Raw genomic sequence first — 16,306 nt, 5'->3', positions numbered from 1 at the left:
AGGAATGCATGTTGAAAAATAATGACAAAAGAGCCTTGGAGAAATTGGTTATTTTATAAACTAATTTTAAAAATCATCCTAAATCCTAGAGGCTCATATTCAAGACTCACAAGTTCAAATGATAGTCTCATCTTTTCCTTGAGACAATATGCGAGAATCTACACATGAGGAGTAACTTTGCAATGGGCCTTCAACCCAGCCTCTGAGTCTCCAACAATACTGTCATATGCTCAAGACTTAAGTCTTTTAATAATTTAGCGGTGTGTGCAAAGCAAATAGACATATTTTTTTAAAATCTGAGGTGCCAGACAATTTACATGGGCAAAAGACAAGTTTTAAATAAAAAGGTAATTTTTGAAAATTTGCTCCTGAGAGTTACAAGTCATGGCTAGCTAGGAAAAAAAACTGAGCCTGTCTTTGAAAGGAAGACTACAGATGCAAACAATGTCCAGACCTAATCATTATACAGATAGACAATATAGCCTTAAGACACAGCAAGCATAAATAAGCATTTGCAGAATTGGGGTCTTATTGGCCTATTGACTTCCACTACTGCTTAAAATGTCTCTATATTCCATTCTATTTATAGTGCATAGTAAATAACCCACTCAGCATTCACTTACAGTAAGTTTGTTACTCTTGTTTTGAATGAGCTGGTAAATATTGATGCAGAGTGCCCAAACAACACAGTCATTGGACTAAGACTCAACTTGAGAAACTGAAGTTCAGTTCCTGGCTCTGCTGTGGGTTTGCTGGCTATCCCTGTGCAAGTCCATTTTGTCCATGTGGACGAGTGGAATGAAGATATGGGCCTCCACTGTAAACTGCTTTTTGAAACTGACCATCAAAATGTGTTGCATAAATGATAGGCAGTAGAGGAAATAGTAGTAATAGTAATACTATTACTACTACAAATAGAAACGAGTTCATCATGTATTAACTGAAGGATTCCATTAGTTCTGGGAAATTCTTCTGGATAAAAATGAATATCATATTTACTCAAATATGAGACAAGGGTTTTCCCCTCAATCAATTTGGGGGGCAGGAAGCCCCTCATATTACATTCATATACACCAAAACCACATTAAATACATTGCCCATCTTTAAAGTGCTTCTAAAAGCAGCATGTGCTCAGTAATGGAAACAAAATATGAAGTTGATTAAATGCAGCCAACAGTGAGTGTGACAATAAAATGCGACTTATATCAGGGGTGGACAAAATGGTTGGTCCACACAGTGGCCTCACTCTATTTCCCAGTAGCCTCCGCTTGTGTGGCTGCCCAACAGTCTCCGTGGAGACCCTGGGAGTGGTGGGGCCATGAAAGCATGGGGTCATGAGCTTGGGCCCAGAGCTTGGGCCCAGTCTGGGGCAGAGCCCCAGTTGTGTAACCCCATACTGTTAGGCCCTGTGCTATCACAGCTCCGCCGCTCCTGGGGTCTCCATTGGAGACTGGCAGGAGCCCCATGGGATGGATGGGGAGCTGCTCCAACAATCTGGGACAGTGACAGCAGGGAACCAGGGCAGAACTGCAATCTGCTCCCTCCATGCCCCTGCCTAGGGAACCTGCACTCATCACAGGGGCATGCAGGCAGCAGATCACAGCTCTGTCCCAGCCCCAGTCCTAGCCCCACATTGTCACAGCCCCAAAATTCCAGGGTCTCCCCAGCCTCACCCACCTGTCTTGCTCCCAGCCGCTACCCCACCCCAACCGCCTTGCTCATGTGGGTCCTGCCTCCAATGGTGGGTACAGGGAGGATGATTTAGGGGGCCCAGGCAGTGGGGTTGGGTCTGGCAGCAGCAGCCAAAAAAGCTGCTGCCATAGGGGCTACTGGGAAATAGACTCTGCCATGGGCTGGATCTGGCCTTTGGGCTAAACTTAACCCATTCCTGGCCTATATGGAACAAATATGCTGATGGGGAAACATTTTTTTTTCCTTTTAAAAAAAATTATGTGGGTGCTCCACAGGGAACTGGTACCAGGTTTGCTGTATTGCAGTACCAGGCCAGAGTGAACTCTGACACCCTCCCTTTTATGCCATGACTGCAGACCAAGCTGTTGATGGCAACCCTTTTGTTTTTTTAACAATTTTTTCCTGTTCCAAGCCAAATCAAGTCCAAATCCACGAGTTAGTCCAGAACCGGAAGCGGCCCCAGAACCGGCAAACATCCTCCACCCCCACCAGGGGCTTCAGGTATTTCCAATGTCTTTTGGCAGGCATCCTATGTGCAGGCCCCAGCCCGGAGGCTTGGGGTTCGGATGACCCCAAGTTTCACCTGCCCTCAGCCATATGGCCACAGGAGCAAGCTAGGGAGAAGCCTCCCATTTCCATAAGAAGCACATAGATGGAGGAAACGGTAGATGTCAAAGCATATAAATGAGGAGATTTTATGTTAGTTTCCAAATGTGTTATGTAAAGTGCTGTAAACTGTTATGTGTTTAGTGTGTGGAGGGGGGAGGGAAGGATGTTTATTTTAATTTTTTTTTAAAATACCTAGCAGCGGAGGTACCAGGATAGTATCAGTCAGGTTGTTTTCTTGCTGACCTTTGAATGACTAAATGTAGAAGGGAGTGGAGACCTGTCTTACACTGCAGCCAGGACTCCCTACGAGTCTACTATAGCTTCCCAATAGAAGGATCTTAGCTACACACCTATTTTATGGAGATGGGGCATTTCCCTCTAGCTTGCTCCTTTAGCCTGTTGATTAAGGGCAAGTGACATTTGGAGGTATCTAACCCCCCAAGATCTCTGGGCTTGGGCTTCCATGTAGGATCCCTGCCATGGCTTTGGAAGTATCTAAAGTCCCAGGCTGAAAAGTCTGGGAAATAGGATACTTGCCAATGGTAGCACCACATGGATTTGAATGATTGAGTTTTGCTCAATTGGTAGGATTCAGAACTGATTTGGTTAATTTGACCTGGAACATAAAATGTATTTTTTTTAAAAGCAAAAAAACCCCTTGTAGTACATATAAGTACAAATTGCTACCATCATGTTTATTTCAAAGTCAGTGTTTTCAGACTTGTTCCTCACTTGCATATACTCAGGGAGAGCAGGGTCTGACAGTAAGGAGTGGGCAAAGGGCTGCAGGAGGAAGAAGCTAAGTGGGGTGTAGGGTAAAGGGGCTACCTGGCATCCCAAATTCATTTTCCCTGTTGGGAAAGGGTACATGTTGGGAAAGCAGTGGGAAGGGGACATGTTCAAAACAGACCTCCAATACTTAGATTCTATACCTGGAAATATGTATCAAATTTATACATTTTCCATATATATAATCTAATTATTGGGGGCGTCATTTTATATTTGAGTAAACAAATGGTAATGTCACCTGTTTTTGTTTTTGATTTTGACTACTCAGTTTATTTTATCATTTCCCCAATAAAGGCTGCAAGGAACTGTTTGGTTAACAAAGATCTTACTGTGAAGGTATCTGATTTTGGAATGGCTAGGTAAGCTACACATTGAATCTTTATCAAAAGGTGTGGTAATTTCAATCATACTTGGTTTATTCTGATTAATCAGCTAGTGCTGCCATGAAAAAAAGCTAATGAATTGTTTACAAGTAAAATTAAGTCCCAGGTCTTGTAGAGAGTTAATAATTATAACTCATTCCAGGGTGTTCATTGTGATGTTAAAGAAACCCTAGATTTGTACTTTGTAGGTGAGAGAGTTTCTGTAATGGTTCCTTTTTGAGATAGCCACATGAGTTTGGATTTCTGTTGCCTTCAGTTTTACAAAGCCATACAATATAAAGGGTCCCCCCATAATTTGGTAGTAGCAACCTGCCTGTGTAGGACAAGGTTAGAGTTTCTATGTCCTCACCTCTTAAAGTCTGGGTTTCAGCCTAATCTGAAGCTTTTTGGATAGTTGTTCTAGTAACATTAAAGGAAAATGCAGCAAGCAATATATCACTGTAAGTTTGTCATAACCTGAAGACTGGATCTTGCTTTGCAGGTATGTTTTGGATGACCTCTATGTAAGTTCACTAGGAACTAAATTTCCAGTAAAATGGTCAGCACCAGAAGTTTTCCATTATACCAAGTTTAGCAGCAAGTCAGATGTATGGGCCTTTGGTACGTATTGGAGGTGCTATATGTAATGCAGGAGCTTAATAAGGTAGAAAATGCAACTTTTATTTCATAGTTGAAAAGCTAAAAGAAACAGACTCCAACAACTATCTTCAAAGATTTACAAAAATACTCACTGCTTGTAGCTGCTTAACATTGCTGTGCAACAACAGTAGATCAAACTGTGCCCTGTGTTATACAGCTGTAGTCCTAATAGTTTTCTTTTGATGTAGTGTGAAGAAGTTTTTAATGCAGTGCTCTAGTGTGAGTTGCTGACAGCAGGGCTTGAACCTGAGACCTCCTGCTCTACAGCTTGGGTCCCTGCTGTCCAAATTAAAAAGACCCATTTTCTTACCTCAAAGACTCTAACAGATTCATAAATGTCTACATGTGAGTCAGCCACTAGAGGGGGGCAGAGCTCCAGCCTGAGTAAACGTGGGTTACACATTTCATGCTTCAGGGGTATAGATCAGGGTAGGCAATGTTTTTTGGCCGGAGTGCTGAAAAAGACCACAATGCCTACTTTGGAAGGTGCAGGAGTGCCGGCATGCCAGAAAAACAAAATGAGGGCAGGGTGTACATGGCAGGATTCCCTGTTTCTGCCCCTTGCCCCCAGCCCTGCTGACCCTGCCCCCCAGCCCAGGCTCCCAGCTGGCAGCAGCTCCCCAGAGCTGGGGCCGGCTGCAGCCAGGAGGCTCCAAACAGCTGTGCTGGGCTCCAGAGCCCCGGCATCAGCTCTGTACCAGTGCATGCACCCACGCCTCAGAGCCAGCAGTGGGGGAGGGGCCAGAGGCAGCGCAACCCCGGTCTCTCCCCCACTTCCAGCACAGAGCTGGTGACTGGGCTCTGGAGCCCAGCGCACCTGTTTGTAGCCAACCTGGGCTCTGGGCAGCTGCAGCAAGCAGCAGGCAGACTGCAAACAGCTGTGCCAGGCTCCACAGCTCCAGCATGAGCTCTATGCACACGCAGTCACCGCCAGCATGGACCTGATGCTGGAGCTGTGGAGCCCAGTGCAGCTGTTTGCAGCCTGCCCGCTGCTTGCTGCAGCTGCCCAGAGCACAGGCTGGCTACAAACTGCTGCACCAGGCTCCAGAGCCCAGTCACCAGCTCGGTGACAGAATAGGGGAGAGACTGGGGTTGCGCTGCCTCAGGCCCCTCCCCCACTGCCGGCTCTGAGGCGCTGGTGCATGCCCCAGTACAGAGCTGATGCCAGGGCTCCAGAGCCCGGAGCAGCTGTTTGCAGCCTTCCGGCTGCAGCCAGCCCCAGTTCTGGGGAGTTGCTGCCAGACGGGAGCCTGGACTGCTCCCAGCAGGCAGCTGGGATGCTGCAAGCCCTGCTGGGAGCAGCCCGGGCTCCGTCGCTGGCTGTGCCGTGCCAAGCAAAATGGCCTTGCATGCCATGCTCGGCACATGTGCTGGGGGTTGCTGACCCCTGGTGTAGGTTGTAGCCGGGTTGGTCTAAGCACATAGGCAGACAGGGTTCTTTGGGTAAATCTGATATCTTTTATTAGACCAACTCAAATAGTTGGAAAAATTTCTTCATGTTAGGTCTTTGCCAGAACACAATGAACACCCAGTTCAGATGTCTAATCATCTAGCTACTGGTTGCTTCATTGTTGGGTTTCATACATATGAGCAGGAATAGATGGGAAAGGACTACTCCAATGTAGCAGGTGTGCTGGGGAAGCAGTGTAAGCATGGCTCTTAGAAACTACAGGAGAATCACAGGGAAAGCATGAATCCAGATTCTGTTTCTCATGGTATTACTATCCTACTGTAATTCTCATGTCTTGAAGAAGCAGAGGAGTCAAGGCCTGATAGCTCTGAAATGAACACAAACAGAAGAATACTTCAAAAATAATCACTGTAGGGAATATTGCATGTGATGAAGAAACAATTCCCTTTGCAATTGACATGAATGTCACTCAATGTTCACCAGCCTGAGAGTTTTTTTATTGCAAAATTATCACAAAGCATCAATTTGTGATATTTGTGACAGTAATATTTCCCTCTGTCTTAATGGTTTCTAGAGATCTCAGGCTTTATTGCTAAGTATGGCAGATATAAAACCACTATAAGGTCTTTTGGGAATCCTGTTTAAATCTTCTAATTCTAAAAGAATGCAAGTGCCACTCACTAAAATATCAGTTAAGTCAAGTAAGCCACTCTTCTACAAAACCCCTCTAGTAATGGTTTTGTGTCACTTTTCTTCTCATAGCATTTATATAAGTTGGTTTTTTTTAGATTGTGATTTCTTGAACAAATCCATCATGCATCTGTACCATTCAGCCTTGTCTATCACTACAACAGCAATATTTTTATAGTTGAGAATAGGCTGAATTATACCAGCACCATTTGTCATTCATCCCTGTAAATCTTCTGGGAAAATGCTTCTAGTAAAAGACTCATCAGTTTTTACCACCGTGTTGGATGGGTATTGCTTCAGTGTCTTGACGTGGACTTTAAACATTGTGGATATTTTGGCAGGAATCTTAATGTGGGAAGTATTCACCTTGGGAAAGCAACCCTATGAGCTGTATGATAATATGCAAGTGATTCAGAAGGTTACTGAGGGATACCGACTTTATCGACCCCAGCTCGCCTCAGAAACCATCTATCAGATAATGTACAGCTGCTGGCATGAGGTATGTACGTTAGTCCATATGAGCTGGACAAATAATAATTAGTGTGATTCATTAAGAAGAGGTGCAAAAAAATTAATACAGGAAACTCTATGATACAGAAAAGCAGTTATAGAGAGAAGCTAGTTTTCATATAACAGTCTACAACAATAAACTGAAGGAAAGGAGAATATTTAATAAGAAGCATGGCATGGAAAAACAGACAAGAAAGGTATCTGGCTGATTCCTCCCCTCCCCTCCAGAAGCTAGTGTATAATGAAGCTATGCAAATAATGTTAAAATGTGCTTTGAAGTAGAAGACAGATTTAGAGTCTGGGGGACTTCTCCTAATGTTCGTACTCCTGCAAGTGTAAACTTATCCAAGTTCTTCTTAAGGACCAATGTCTGCCATGCTGCATCTAGGGCCAAAGAAAAGCCTGATTTATTGTTCCTCTTTCTCCAACCTCTTTTTACCAGCCTCTATACTGGGAGTATCCCCCTTGAATTGTTAGAAACTGTCTAAGCATTAATTATGCTACTATAAATTGATGATGATCAATAGCTTTGTATGAGGCACACAAAATGATTTAAAAAAACCTTATATTTGAACAAAAACAATTTTAGAGTATGAAAGATATCATTAGAAAGCTACAGCAACACAGGAAATTAAAAACACCAAATGCTCTCAAAAGTATAGGTTGCCCTACCATATAAATGCCACTATTTCCATGTACTTCTGAATGCTGTCGCTAGGCAAAATGAATGCAAAGTACAGTATCAACAAATGTATAGTTTCAGTGTTGAGCCTTTTTATATATATTTTTTATTTTCTTTTAGCTACCAGAAAAGCGCCCCACATTTCTTCAGCTTCAGTCATTCCTTGAGCTTCTCAGAGAAGATGACAAGCTTTGAAGATGGAAAAGAAAAAATTCTGAGCAAATGACTATGCATATTAATAGACATATCAACTGCCTTCTTTGTGGGAGCTAATAGCCATGAGTGGACTGTGAAATCTGTCTGAGTCTAGCCCACAGTATTGCTCTGTATTAACCTTTGTTTAATTCAATCAGAGGTTTTGACTAAAGAGAATTTTGCTCTAGACCAGTGGTTTTCAACCTGTGGTCTGAAGACCTCTGGGAGTCCACAGACTATGCCTAAAGAGTCCACAAAAGTTTATTCTGATCAGTCAAACATATGTGAATACTGACACACACTTACAAGTCAAAGGGGTCAGCACCTCCATTTCAAATTTCCAAAGGTGTCTGTAAATGAAAAAAGGTTGAAAACCGCTGCTCTAGAAAGCTCTTGTGATTTTCAAAATAGGTGACTGGAAGCACAGAGTGGAAGAATATCGTTGATGTTTTTAGTACGAGTCTCATTGAACTTCAAAGTATGCAAAAATGCAGTACAGTATACATTATATTAAGACTTTTCCAGATTGTAACTATTTTTTTCTTTATTTGAAAAATGTTAAGGTGTTAAATATATATACATATATATTTCATAGGTTTTCTCATGTCAGAACACATTACTGTATGTTTTATGTTTATATAAACCCATTATGAGTCAAATTCATAACTGGTGCAAGTGCCTGGAACTAGTGGCTCTAGGGTTAGTTTCATTAGTGTTGATGCTGTTGGAGGTGAAATAGTGACTCTGTTTTCTCAAAAGTCCTATTGAGGCCAGTGTGTATGAGAATTAGCCCAAGAAGCATATGTTTGATTTTCTTTTCATCCTGTGAGGCATTTGCAGTACAAGTAGGGGGGAAATGTTCGCACTACAGTGTTCTAACTCCCTTTCTAACCTTGACAAGGGGTGCATCTACACAAGATGCTTTAATGCGCAGTAGACTAATTTGCTAAGCAGTAAGCATCACCATCTACATGTGCAGATGTTTACTGTGCAATAAACTGGTCTATGCAGGTAGCAAATTAACCATGGAGTAGTTACTGTGCAGTAAAGCACATGTAGACAGCCAACCTGGAGCAAATTTGCTCTCAGTCAGCCGGGCAGCAGGGGGTGGGAGATTGCTCCCTGCCCCTGGGAGTTGCTCACTGCTGGAGCAGGCTCCAGTGGCAGACCCCAGGCTAGGACAACATCCTCTTACCCCGGCAGCAGGGAGCTCCTGACCCCAGCTCCTCATCACATCCCAGAATCAAGGCCAAGAGCTCCTTGCCCCGGTGTGGGCTTTGCCTGCCTAGGCAGCAGGCAGGCAGCAGGCAGGATGCAATCTTCTAGCCCCATCAGCAGACAGCTGTCTCCTGGCCCTGTGCTCCCTGCCAGCCCCCCTGGTGCTCCCCCTGCTGCAGGGGAGCAGAGAAGGGTGAGAGCAAATCTGCTTTCAAATACCTGCACTTGTAGATAGCTGCCCAGGATGGGTATCTACATCCAGTAGCAACCCATCCAGTAGCATTTGCACATGTACACACACCACACCTAGCAAGAAGCATTGAGTAATTTCAGGACCCTTGGTTAGTAAGTTGAAAACTTAGTAGCTGATGCATAAAGCAAGAAACTTGAAGCAAACAATACCATTTGAAATGTCATAACTGTAAGAAAAAGCTTCAGACTAAAGGACTGGAAATCTGACATTCCCATATCTATATTTGAGCCCCTGAATAAAAGCACCCAAAAGTTCAAAGGTACTAAGCACCTGGAGTTCCTGTTGTCTTGTATGCAAGTTGCCAGCACATCAGAAAACGTGGTCATATATTTAGGTGCCCACATATAGATTTAGATTTAGGATTTTGATTTTGATTTATAGATTAAAAAACCTAAATTTAGCAACCCAGGTTTGTACATTTAATCTATTTTATTGTTTTTATACTTGATATGTCAAAATATTTGTCATAATTGATCATTAATGAATAATGGATAGCTTTGAAGTAAAAAAAAAGTCTTAATTGACATTATAGTAATAATGATGAATCTATAGATGGCTAGTACAGTTCATAATATATAACTTTGTCCATTTCATTGTTTGCATTTTCATGTTTCTATTATTGCTAAACGTGCAGAAAGAATGTGCATAGTATAACTGTATTTCAAAGAGCCTGGATAAAGTATTAAAGCTGGTGATTTATGGCAACATTAGTAAATAGGCATATTAGTCATAATATTCATTTTTGTGGCTGATTTATTACATACCAGCCAGTTAAATCAGCATAGAAATTTTGGCTGTTTTTAATTTTCTTTTTAAAGTCTGATTCAATATGCAAAGCGTTCATGTTTTGGTTAAGTAAGTATCTTGGTTGATTTTAAGTGAACCCTTCTACCTGGCCTTTCCCTTATTTTCATTTAACTTTTAACCTTTTTCTTATCAAACTGCTCTCATGGTTTGAGGCTATGCAGATGTAAGCTCTGCGGCCCTGTAGTGAGCTTTCCTCATATGTCTGAAGCCTGTGCTTGTTGTTGGTCTTCACAGGTTTTTCTTTTCTTAGCATCAAGTTTCATGGTAATAGGCATGACCACTGCTTTCCTCTGAACGTCATCATAGCTTTGTTTAGTACTTTTGATGAACATCCAAAGATTTCTGGACCAGCGTTGTTTGGGAATGGACAGATTTTTGGTTGCAGCCTCCTTAAAAGGAGAGGGGGAGCTTGTGCTTGGGAACATACAGCAGCTGTTACCACCTAAATAAGGAGCAGGCAATTATTTGGGCTGACAGTGAGTTTTTGTGACCTGTTGAGGGCCACAAGTCTCTCTCTCTCTCTCTCTCTCTCTTTCTCTCTCTCCCAGTCCTTCCCTCCCAGGGCTTCAAAGAGTATGGAAACCTGAGCCCACCCACAACTTTAGCACCCCTCCTCTTGTCCCCCAGCACTGGCGTCCACTCACCCACAGCTTTAGCGTGCCTTCCCACCACCCCCAGTCTGGACCTGGCAGCTGCCAGCTATGTCCACAACTACCCAAGTGCGACCAGCAGCTTCTGGGCCAGGGCTCTAAAGGAGTTGGGGGCGGCGGGAGGGAGGGCTCTGGGCTGTGACCAGCATGGAAAACTGAATGCACCCACAGGTGTAGCACTGTAGCATATGAGCAGCTGTGGATGTGGCCAGCACCTGCTAGGTTCAGACTGGTCAGAAGGGGCAGGGCGTGATACAAGTGTTGGAGGATTCAAGCTTCCACATCTGTGCTGGGGTAGCCCCAGCCCAGAGAGAGAAAGAGCACCCGGCATGCTGGAAGCAGCCCCAGCCACCTGACACCACGTGGATGCCTGAGCTGGAGCCACCACCTGCCCATGAGCCAGAACCATTCACTTGGAAGGTGGCCACACGCATGCCAGATCTAACCACCTGACCGTGGGCCATATTTTGCCTACCCCTGACTTAAATGTTACATCTGTATCAGCCTGTTGGGAGACAAATGAAGTAAGCTGCCCTCACTTTGACCTCTGATGAAGCAGGGGAACAGCTGAAGTGGCTTTGTCGGACTTGTATCACTACAGAATTGTGAAGATGTAACTGTTACATCCCAACAGCTTGTATCTATATCCTTTGTCCCCTTTCTCAAAGGGTATCAAGTGGAGCATATCAAATGAGTTTTGGAAGGTGCTTGTATCAGAATCCTATGACTGTTGTCTTGTAACTTTGCATCTGATTGCAAATGTCATACAGCTTGATGCATAGTGGTGCGCATCCCTAAATATATATGAGAAGAGGTTTGTTCAGTGCTGCAAAGAGAAACCCAAATTCAGTTTACTAAAATTCAGTTGATGAGGAACTGTTTTCAAATACATTTAATGTGATTTCCCACCCCTGGATAAGATGTTTCTGACTTTAACTGACTGGAATTCGTGTGCTACTTATAGACAGGTGTGGTTACTGTCTGATTTGCAGCCTGCATCTCCTAATTTGCATTGCTGATGGAATTACCACAAGGCATCTGGTGATATTACAACATGGACGGCACATTACACACTTGGATTTTTTTGCAAAGAGCTGGTTGTTTGAACTGAAAAGCAGAACAAGGTACAGAGGTAGATGGAAAGTTCAAAATAAGCAGCTTTCAAACATAGATTTCAGAACCTGACAATCAAAACACAATATTGTGACATATGCTCCAATGATATGAGCTGAATAATCTGTGGGTGTGAGTTTTTAGTTGTGTGTACATGCACACACCCACCTACGTGCATGTATGCAGTTTTGGTGTTCAAGCCTACTCTGTCAGTTGTATTTGTGGTAATTAACTCAGAACAGCATTTCATCTGAGCATCCAATACCATTCTATTGAAACATTCATAAAATAGAAAGATTACCTGCTGGTCAATTATTGGTCCAAGTCAAAAATCAACTAAAATTAAAGGTCAAATGCTAGCCCCAGTAAAGACAGTGAAAAAAAGTTCCCTTAATTTTTATGGAATGAAGAAACCAATGACATCAAGCACTGCACTGTGTTCTTACTTGGTTGAGTTGATTATTGCAGAGAGCACCAGTAAGATATATCACAACGCCATTTATTATAAACCTAGTAAAACATTGTGCACTGCAGCTTGTGCAAGGGTTTTAAACTTGCATGCTTCATTTGTCCTGATCTACAATGCTGCTCCAATCTCAATGCTACTGGTGATTCCAGATGTGCTTCTGAAATGCATGTTCTAATGCTTGGTTAGCATGATTTCTGATGTCATAATTACAGAGCATGACACTCTCATTAGCCCTTCAGTTTTCAACCTCTGTGGAGAAAATACCAGTGCCTGAATATTTCTGTATTGATTGTATCATCTGTCATTTTGGATGCACTTGTCCAACACAGGTTTTTTGTAAGTAAAAAAACATTTAAAGTTAAATGTCACTTTGCTGCTCTGTTTTGTAGAGGACTCTGCATCACATGCATGTGCCCTTAAAAGTCATAGACTCATAGAAAATGAGGGCTGGAAGGGACCTCAGGAGGTCACCTAGTCCAACCCCCTGCTCAAAGCAGGACCATCCCAGCCATGGCTTTGTCGAGCCAGGCCTTAAAAACCTTCAAAGATGGAGATTCCACCACCTGTCTAGGTAATCTGTTCCAGTGTTTCACCACCCTCCTGGAGAGGAAGTTTATCCTAATATTCAATCTAAACTTTTCTTGCTGCAACTTGAGACCATTGCTCCTTGTTCTGTCATCTGCCACCACTGAGAACAGTCTAGCTCCATCCTCTTTGGAAGCACCCTTCAGGAAGTTAAAGGCTGCTATCAAATCCCCCGCTTAGTCTTCTTTTCTCCAGACTATAAATACCTATAGGATCAGGCTTCAAATGCAAGAGAGTTTGGGAAATGCCTAGTCCTTGGAACCTAGTTGTGAACAAGGTGCCTGGTTGTCGGAATCTAAGTAGTTCTGGTCATGGTCCTAACCCAGATACGTAGATACCTGAGAAATTTTACTGGTTAAATGTACATATTCCTAAGGTTAGATAGCTGTAGAGCAAGGTTTTGAGGCTCCAAGTTGCATAATTAGGAATGGCTGAGGCATGCACCCCAGGTGCCAAGTTAGAAGGGGTGCCAGAATTGTGCCCTGCCTCTGCAGAGTCCATGTCGGGAATTCCAAAACAGTTCCTGGCTGCTACTGCTTTAGGAGCAACAGCCAGGATAGGCAGAGCATGTGGTGGCAGCACCAGCAGCTCGACTAGGGACTATCTTGGAGTTCCCAGCATGTGCAAGGGTGTTGTCCCCACTCTTGGAACTGCATCCCCCCAGCCTCCTGTAGGGTTTGTTCCAGGCACCAACTCATCTTGTTAGGCTACAGGTTGGCGTTCAGCACCAAAGATAGTGCTTAGATGGGATTTAGAAGCCAAAGTCCTTTTATAAATACAGCCTGTGCATTTCCTACGTTCATTATAGTGAATCCCTTGTAGTGAAAACAAAAATGCTAAGATAATGGTGGTTGAGTCATGTCTGGTGTGTACAGATGACTGCACAAGCTTATGTGCAATAAGTACTTGTAGCAGGTTGCCACCTCCGGACTTCTTCAACCAGGCGCTTTCTCCCCTAGCATCTCTCAGGCAGCCCCAGTAATAAACAGTGTCTTTTAAAACAGCTGGCTTTTTCTCCCTGAGGCATCTCCAGCACACACCAGTATTATACAGTCTTTTAAAAAATTAAGCAACAAAATCAAAACCAAACCCAACAAAAGAAACCAACCAAACAAACAAACAAAAAACACTGGGAGAGGTCCATGTGACTCTGGCATTCCTACAGTGGGCATGTCCTCCACGTAGCCCAGCAATTCCCCATTCTCATGTTTCTCCCATGTGCCTCTCCCTAGTTCTGCTTGCTAGTGTTTTTGACTCCCAGCATCCCCTCTCCCCCCATTAGCCTTCACAGCTGCAGCCCCTCAGCCAAGCTGGCTGCCACGTCTTAAAGGGAAAGGCCCCACTGTTACAGCACCTTTGTCACACTATTTTCGGTACCACTCAATGCAGGGACCACTTGTGGGTAAGTCTTTTACTTTGTGTGCTTTTCCTGCTCCCTAGTATACCATCACTCCCCAAAGAAATCTATTGAAGTTGCAGCAAAGTTGGTTTAGACTGAATATCAAGAAAAATGTCTTCACTGTTAGAACAGTGAGGCGGTAAAATAGACTGCCTAGTGAAATTGTGGACTCCCTATCACTGGAGTTGTTCAAGAAGAGGTTAGACAGCCCCTGTTCAGGGATGATCTAGGCATAGCTATTCCTATGTCCTTCTGTGGGTATTTCCCATTCTTCTGGGCTTTGCTAGATGCTGCATGAGGCCAGGAGAGAACCCTACTGCTGCATGTGTCAGTTTTTTTTCCATTGTTTCTTTGTTTTGTTTTGTTTTTTCTTTTAAAGACTTCCTCTAATGCATTGAGATTTTGATTGGGATGTGCCAGTGCTTCTGGTGGGACTTAAACCCCTCCTGGCTACAGGGTCTTTCCCCGACACTCAGGGTCTATTGAGCAAGATTTTATTGTAACACCCTTGTAGCAGCAGAACATTGGCACTATGGTCACCATGGTCCCCCTGCTTTACCTGCAGCATGTTAGAATGCTATGTCTTGTGTTGTGTGCAACTTTGGTTGACTATGTAGTTTCACTAAGAGGTTAGACAATGGATTTGTGTGGGATGGTTTGTATAGGGATGATCCTACCTCAGGCAGTGTTGGACTAGATGACCTCTCAGCCCTACTTCTCTATGGTGCTATGAAAAGCTACACAGAGGCCAAGATTTTGCCTCTAACACTTTTACTAGATTTGCCAATCAGGGAAATTTGTATTAATGGTCTCTTGGCTTGCCCAGAGCCCACGTGGTATAGAATTGCAAAGCTCCCTCCCCAGTTAACCTGTTAGCTGGAGCAATCACCCAGTATATCACAGAGCACCAAGGTCAAATCAGGTGAGCGTGCAAACCACTTAGCTACTCCAGGACCTCTTCTCTTCATTAGCATTTTAAAAGCTCTCAGTTTTGTACCAATGCAGAACAAAAACACATGGTGAACGTTTGATTTTTCTGCCACAAAGTGGGATATCTTGTTTTCCAGCCAGCCCTGGAACTCAGCCTTGTCCTGCACTCTAGATGTCAAAAATATGTATCCCAATGGAAAGTTTAATACAACAATATAAGATAAGCTGTTATATAAAAGAAATAAAGTTATGTAAGAAGTCAGTCTGCAAATCATAACCATACAACTAAAACATTCATATAAGATTCTGATGTGTCCAACAGAGGAAGCAAATTCTTAAATATATTTGTAATGAAACATTAAATTATTGCCAGTTTATTCCCAAACACAATCATACAGTTGGTTTCATTTTTAGCATAACCCAAAGAAAGATTCCAGAGAATATTGGCTATTTGGTTTCCATACCATACTTATCATGCCAGCCAGTTGGGCAAGTTATAATGCCATGACATGTCTTCTTTTAATTTCCTGTGTGTCTTTACATTTCTCCTCAGATTTGACATTAATTCCCATGGAAAAGGTAGAGTCATTTTATTTCAAATGCAAGTATTTGCCTGCTTACTACTAGAGCTTGTTTCCAGCTGATCATCATGCTAGATTCTTATTTTCCATCTTTCTGTTGGATAGTACCAGTGTCTTATAAAATAATTAACTACCACTTATATATATCTGTCCTTGACCCACAGGCAGCTAACTTATAAACCCTTGGGAATATAGGCATATAAAAGAAATAGCAAGAAACTGAATATAGCTAGCTGATGGATGAGTAGTAATGTAATAATATTCAGACAAAGGCAAAAAAGTACGTACATGTTGCATTTCTGTGCAGCATATATTTAATCCTTAAATGGCAAACAAGTCATTTAGTTGCCTTAGACTGTGTATGGGTAGTTTCTTGAAAATATCAGGCCTTATAATGCTTAATGACATCTGTATTATTTGTCCTTTCCCCTGAAGTGTTGTCAAAACCAATATGAAAACAAAAACTTAAATAGAAAATCCACATTATCTTCTAAAATGATGTTTGTCTATCTTCACTTGGTTCAAACCCAGCATTGTTTTCTCCACCAACAGAGGAAAGATGACTCAGGTCACATTTTACCAGTTCATTTGCTTTTGCTTTCTTTTTCCTGTAAATAAAAATAATCTGTTAATATGTGGGAGTGTCTAGCTCTGTTTTATATATTTTTCTTACTTTGCTCAACTTATTTTGGATTTCAGCA

At 42.8% G+C, this 16,306-nt stretch overlaps 2 protein-coding genes across 3 annotated transcripts in view; one reads left to right on the top strand and one right to left on the bottom strand.

Annotated features, from left to right (window-relative positions):
• BMX (BMX non-receptor tyrosine kinase) overlaps positions 1–7,600 on the top strand; it is a 41,694-nt gene extending 34,094 nt beyond the window's left edge. Inside the window, exons 16-19 of the mRNA XM_025210852.1 lie at positions 3,385–3,449; positions 3,955–4,073; positions 6,555–6,712; positions 7,526–7,600. Coding sequence (XP_025066637.1) covers positions 3,385–3,449; positions 3,955–4,073; positions 6,555–6,712; positions 7,526–7,600 — 417 coding nt within the window. The remainder of the gene's footprint in view (positions 1–3,384; positions 3,450–3,954; positions 4,074–6,554; positions 6,713–7,525) is intronic.
• An 8,290-nt stretch (positions 7,601–15,890) lies between these two features.
• The window catches only part of ACE2 (angiotensin I converting enzyme 2), a 37,324-nt gene continuing 36,908 nt past the window's right edge, over positions 15,891–16,306 (bottom strand). Inside the window, exon 18 of one of the 2 annotated variants that reach the window (XM_025210843.1) lies at positions 15,891–16,213. In XM_025210843.1, the coding sequence (XP_025066628.1) occupies positions 16,096–16,213 (118 nt within the window). In that variant the 3' untranslated portion in view covers positions 15,891–16,095. The remainder of the gene's footprint in view (positions 16,214–16,306) is intronic. The other variant, XM_025210844.1, reaches the window with a different exon arrangement.

The sequence above is a fragment of the Alligator sinensis genome, unplaced genomic scaffold (assembly GCF_000455745.1).
Source record: "Alligator sinensis unplaced genomic scaffold, ASM45574v1 scaffold1192_1, whole genome shotgun sequence".
Lineage (NCBI taxonomy): Eukaryota > Metazoa > Chordata > Crocodylia > Alligatoridae > Alligator > Alligator sinensis.
Note: the sequence above shows the minus strand (reverse complement) of the source record. Positions and strands in the feature narration are given on the sequence as shown.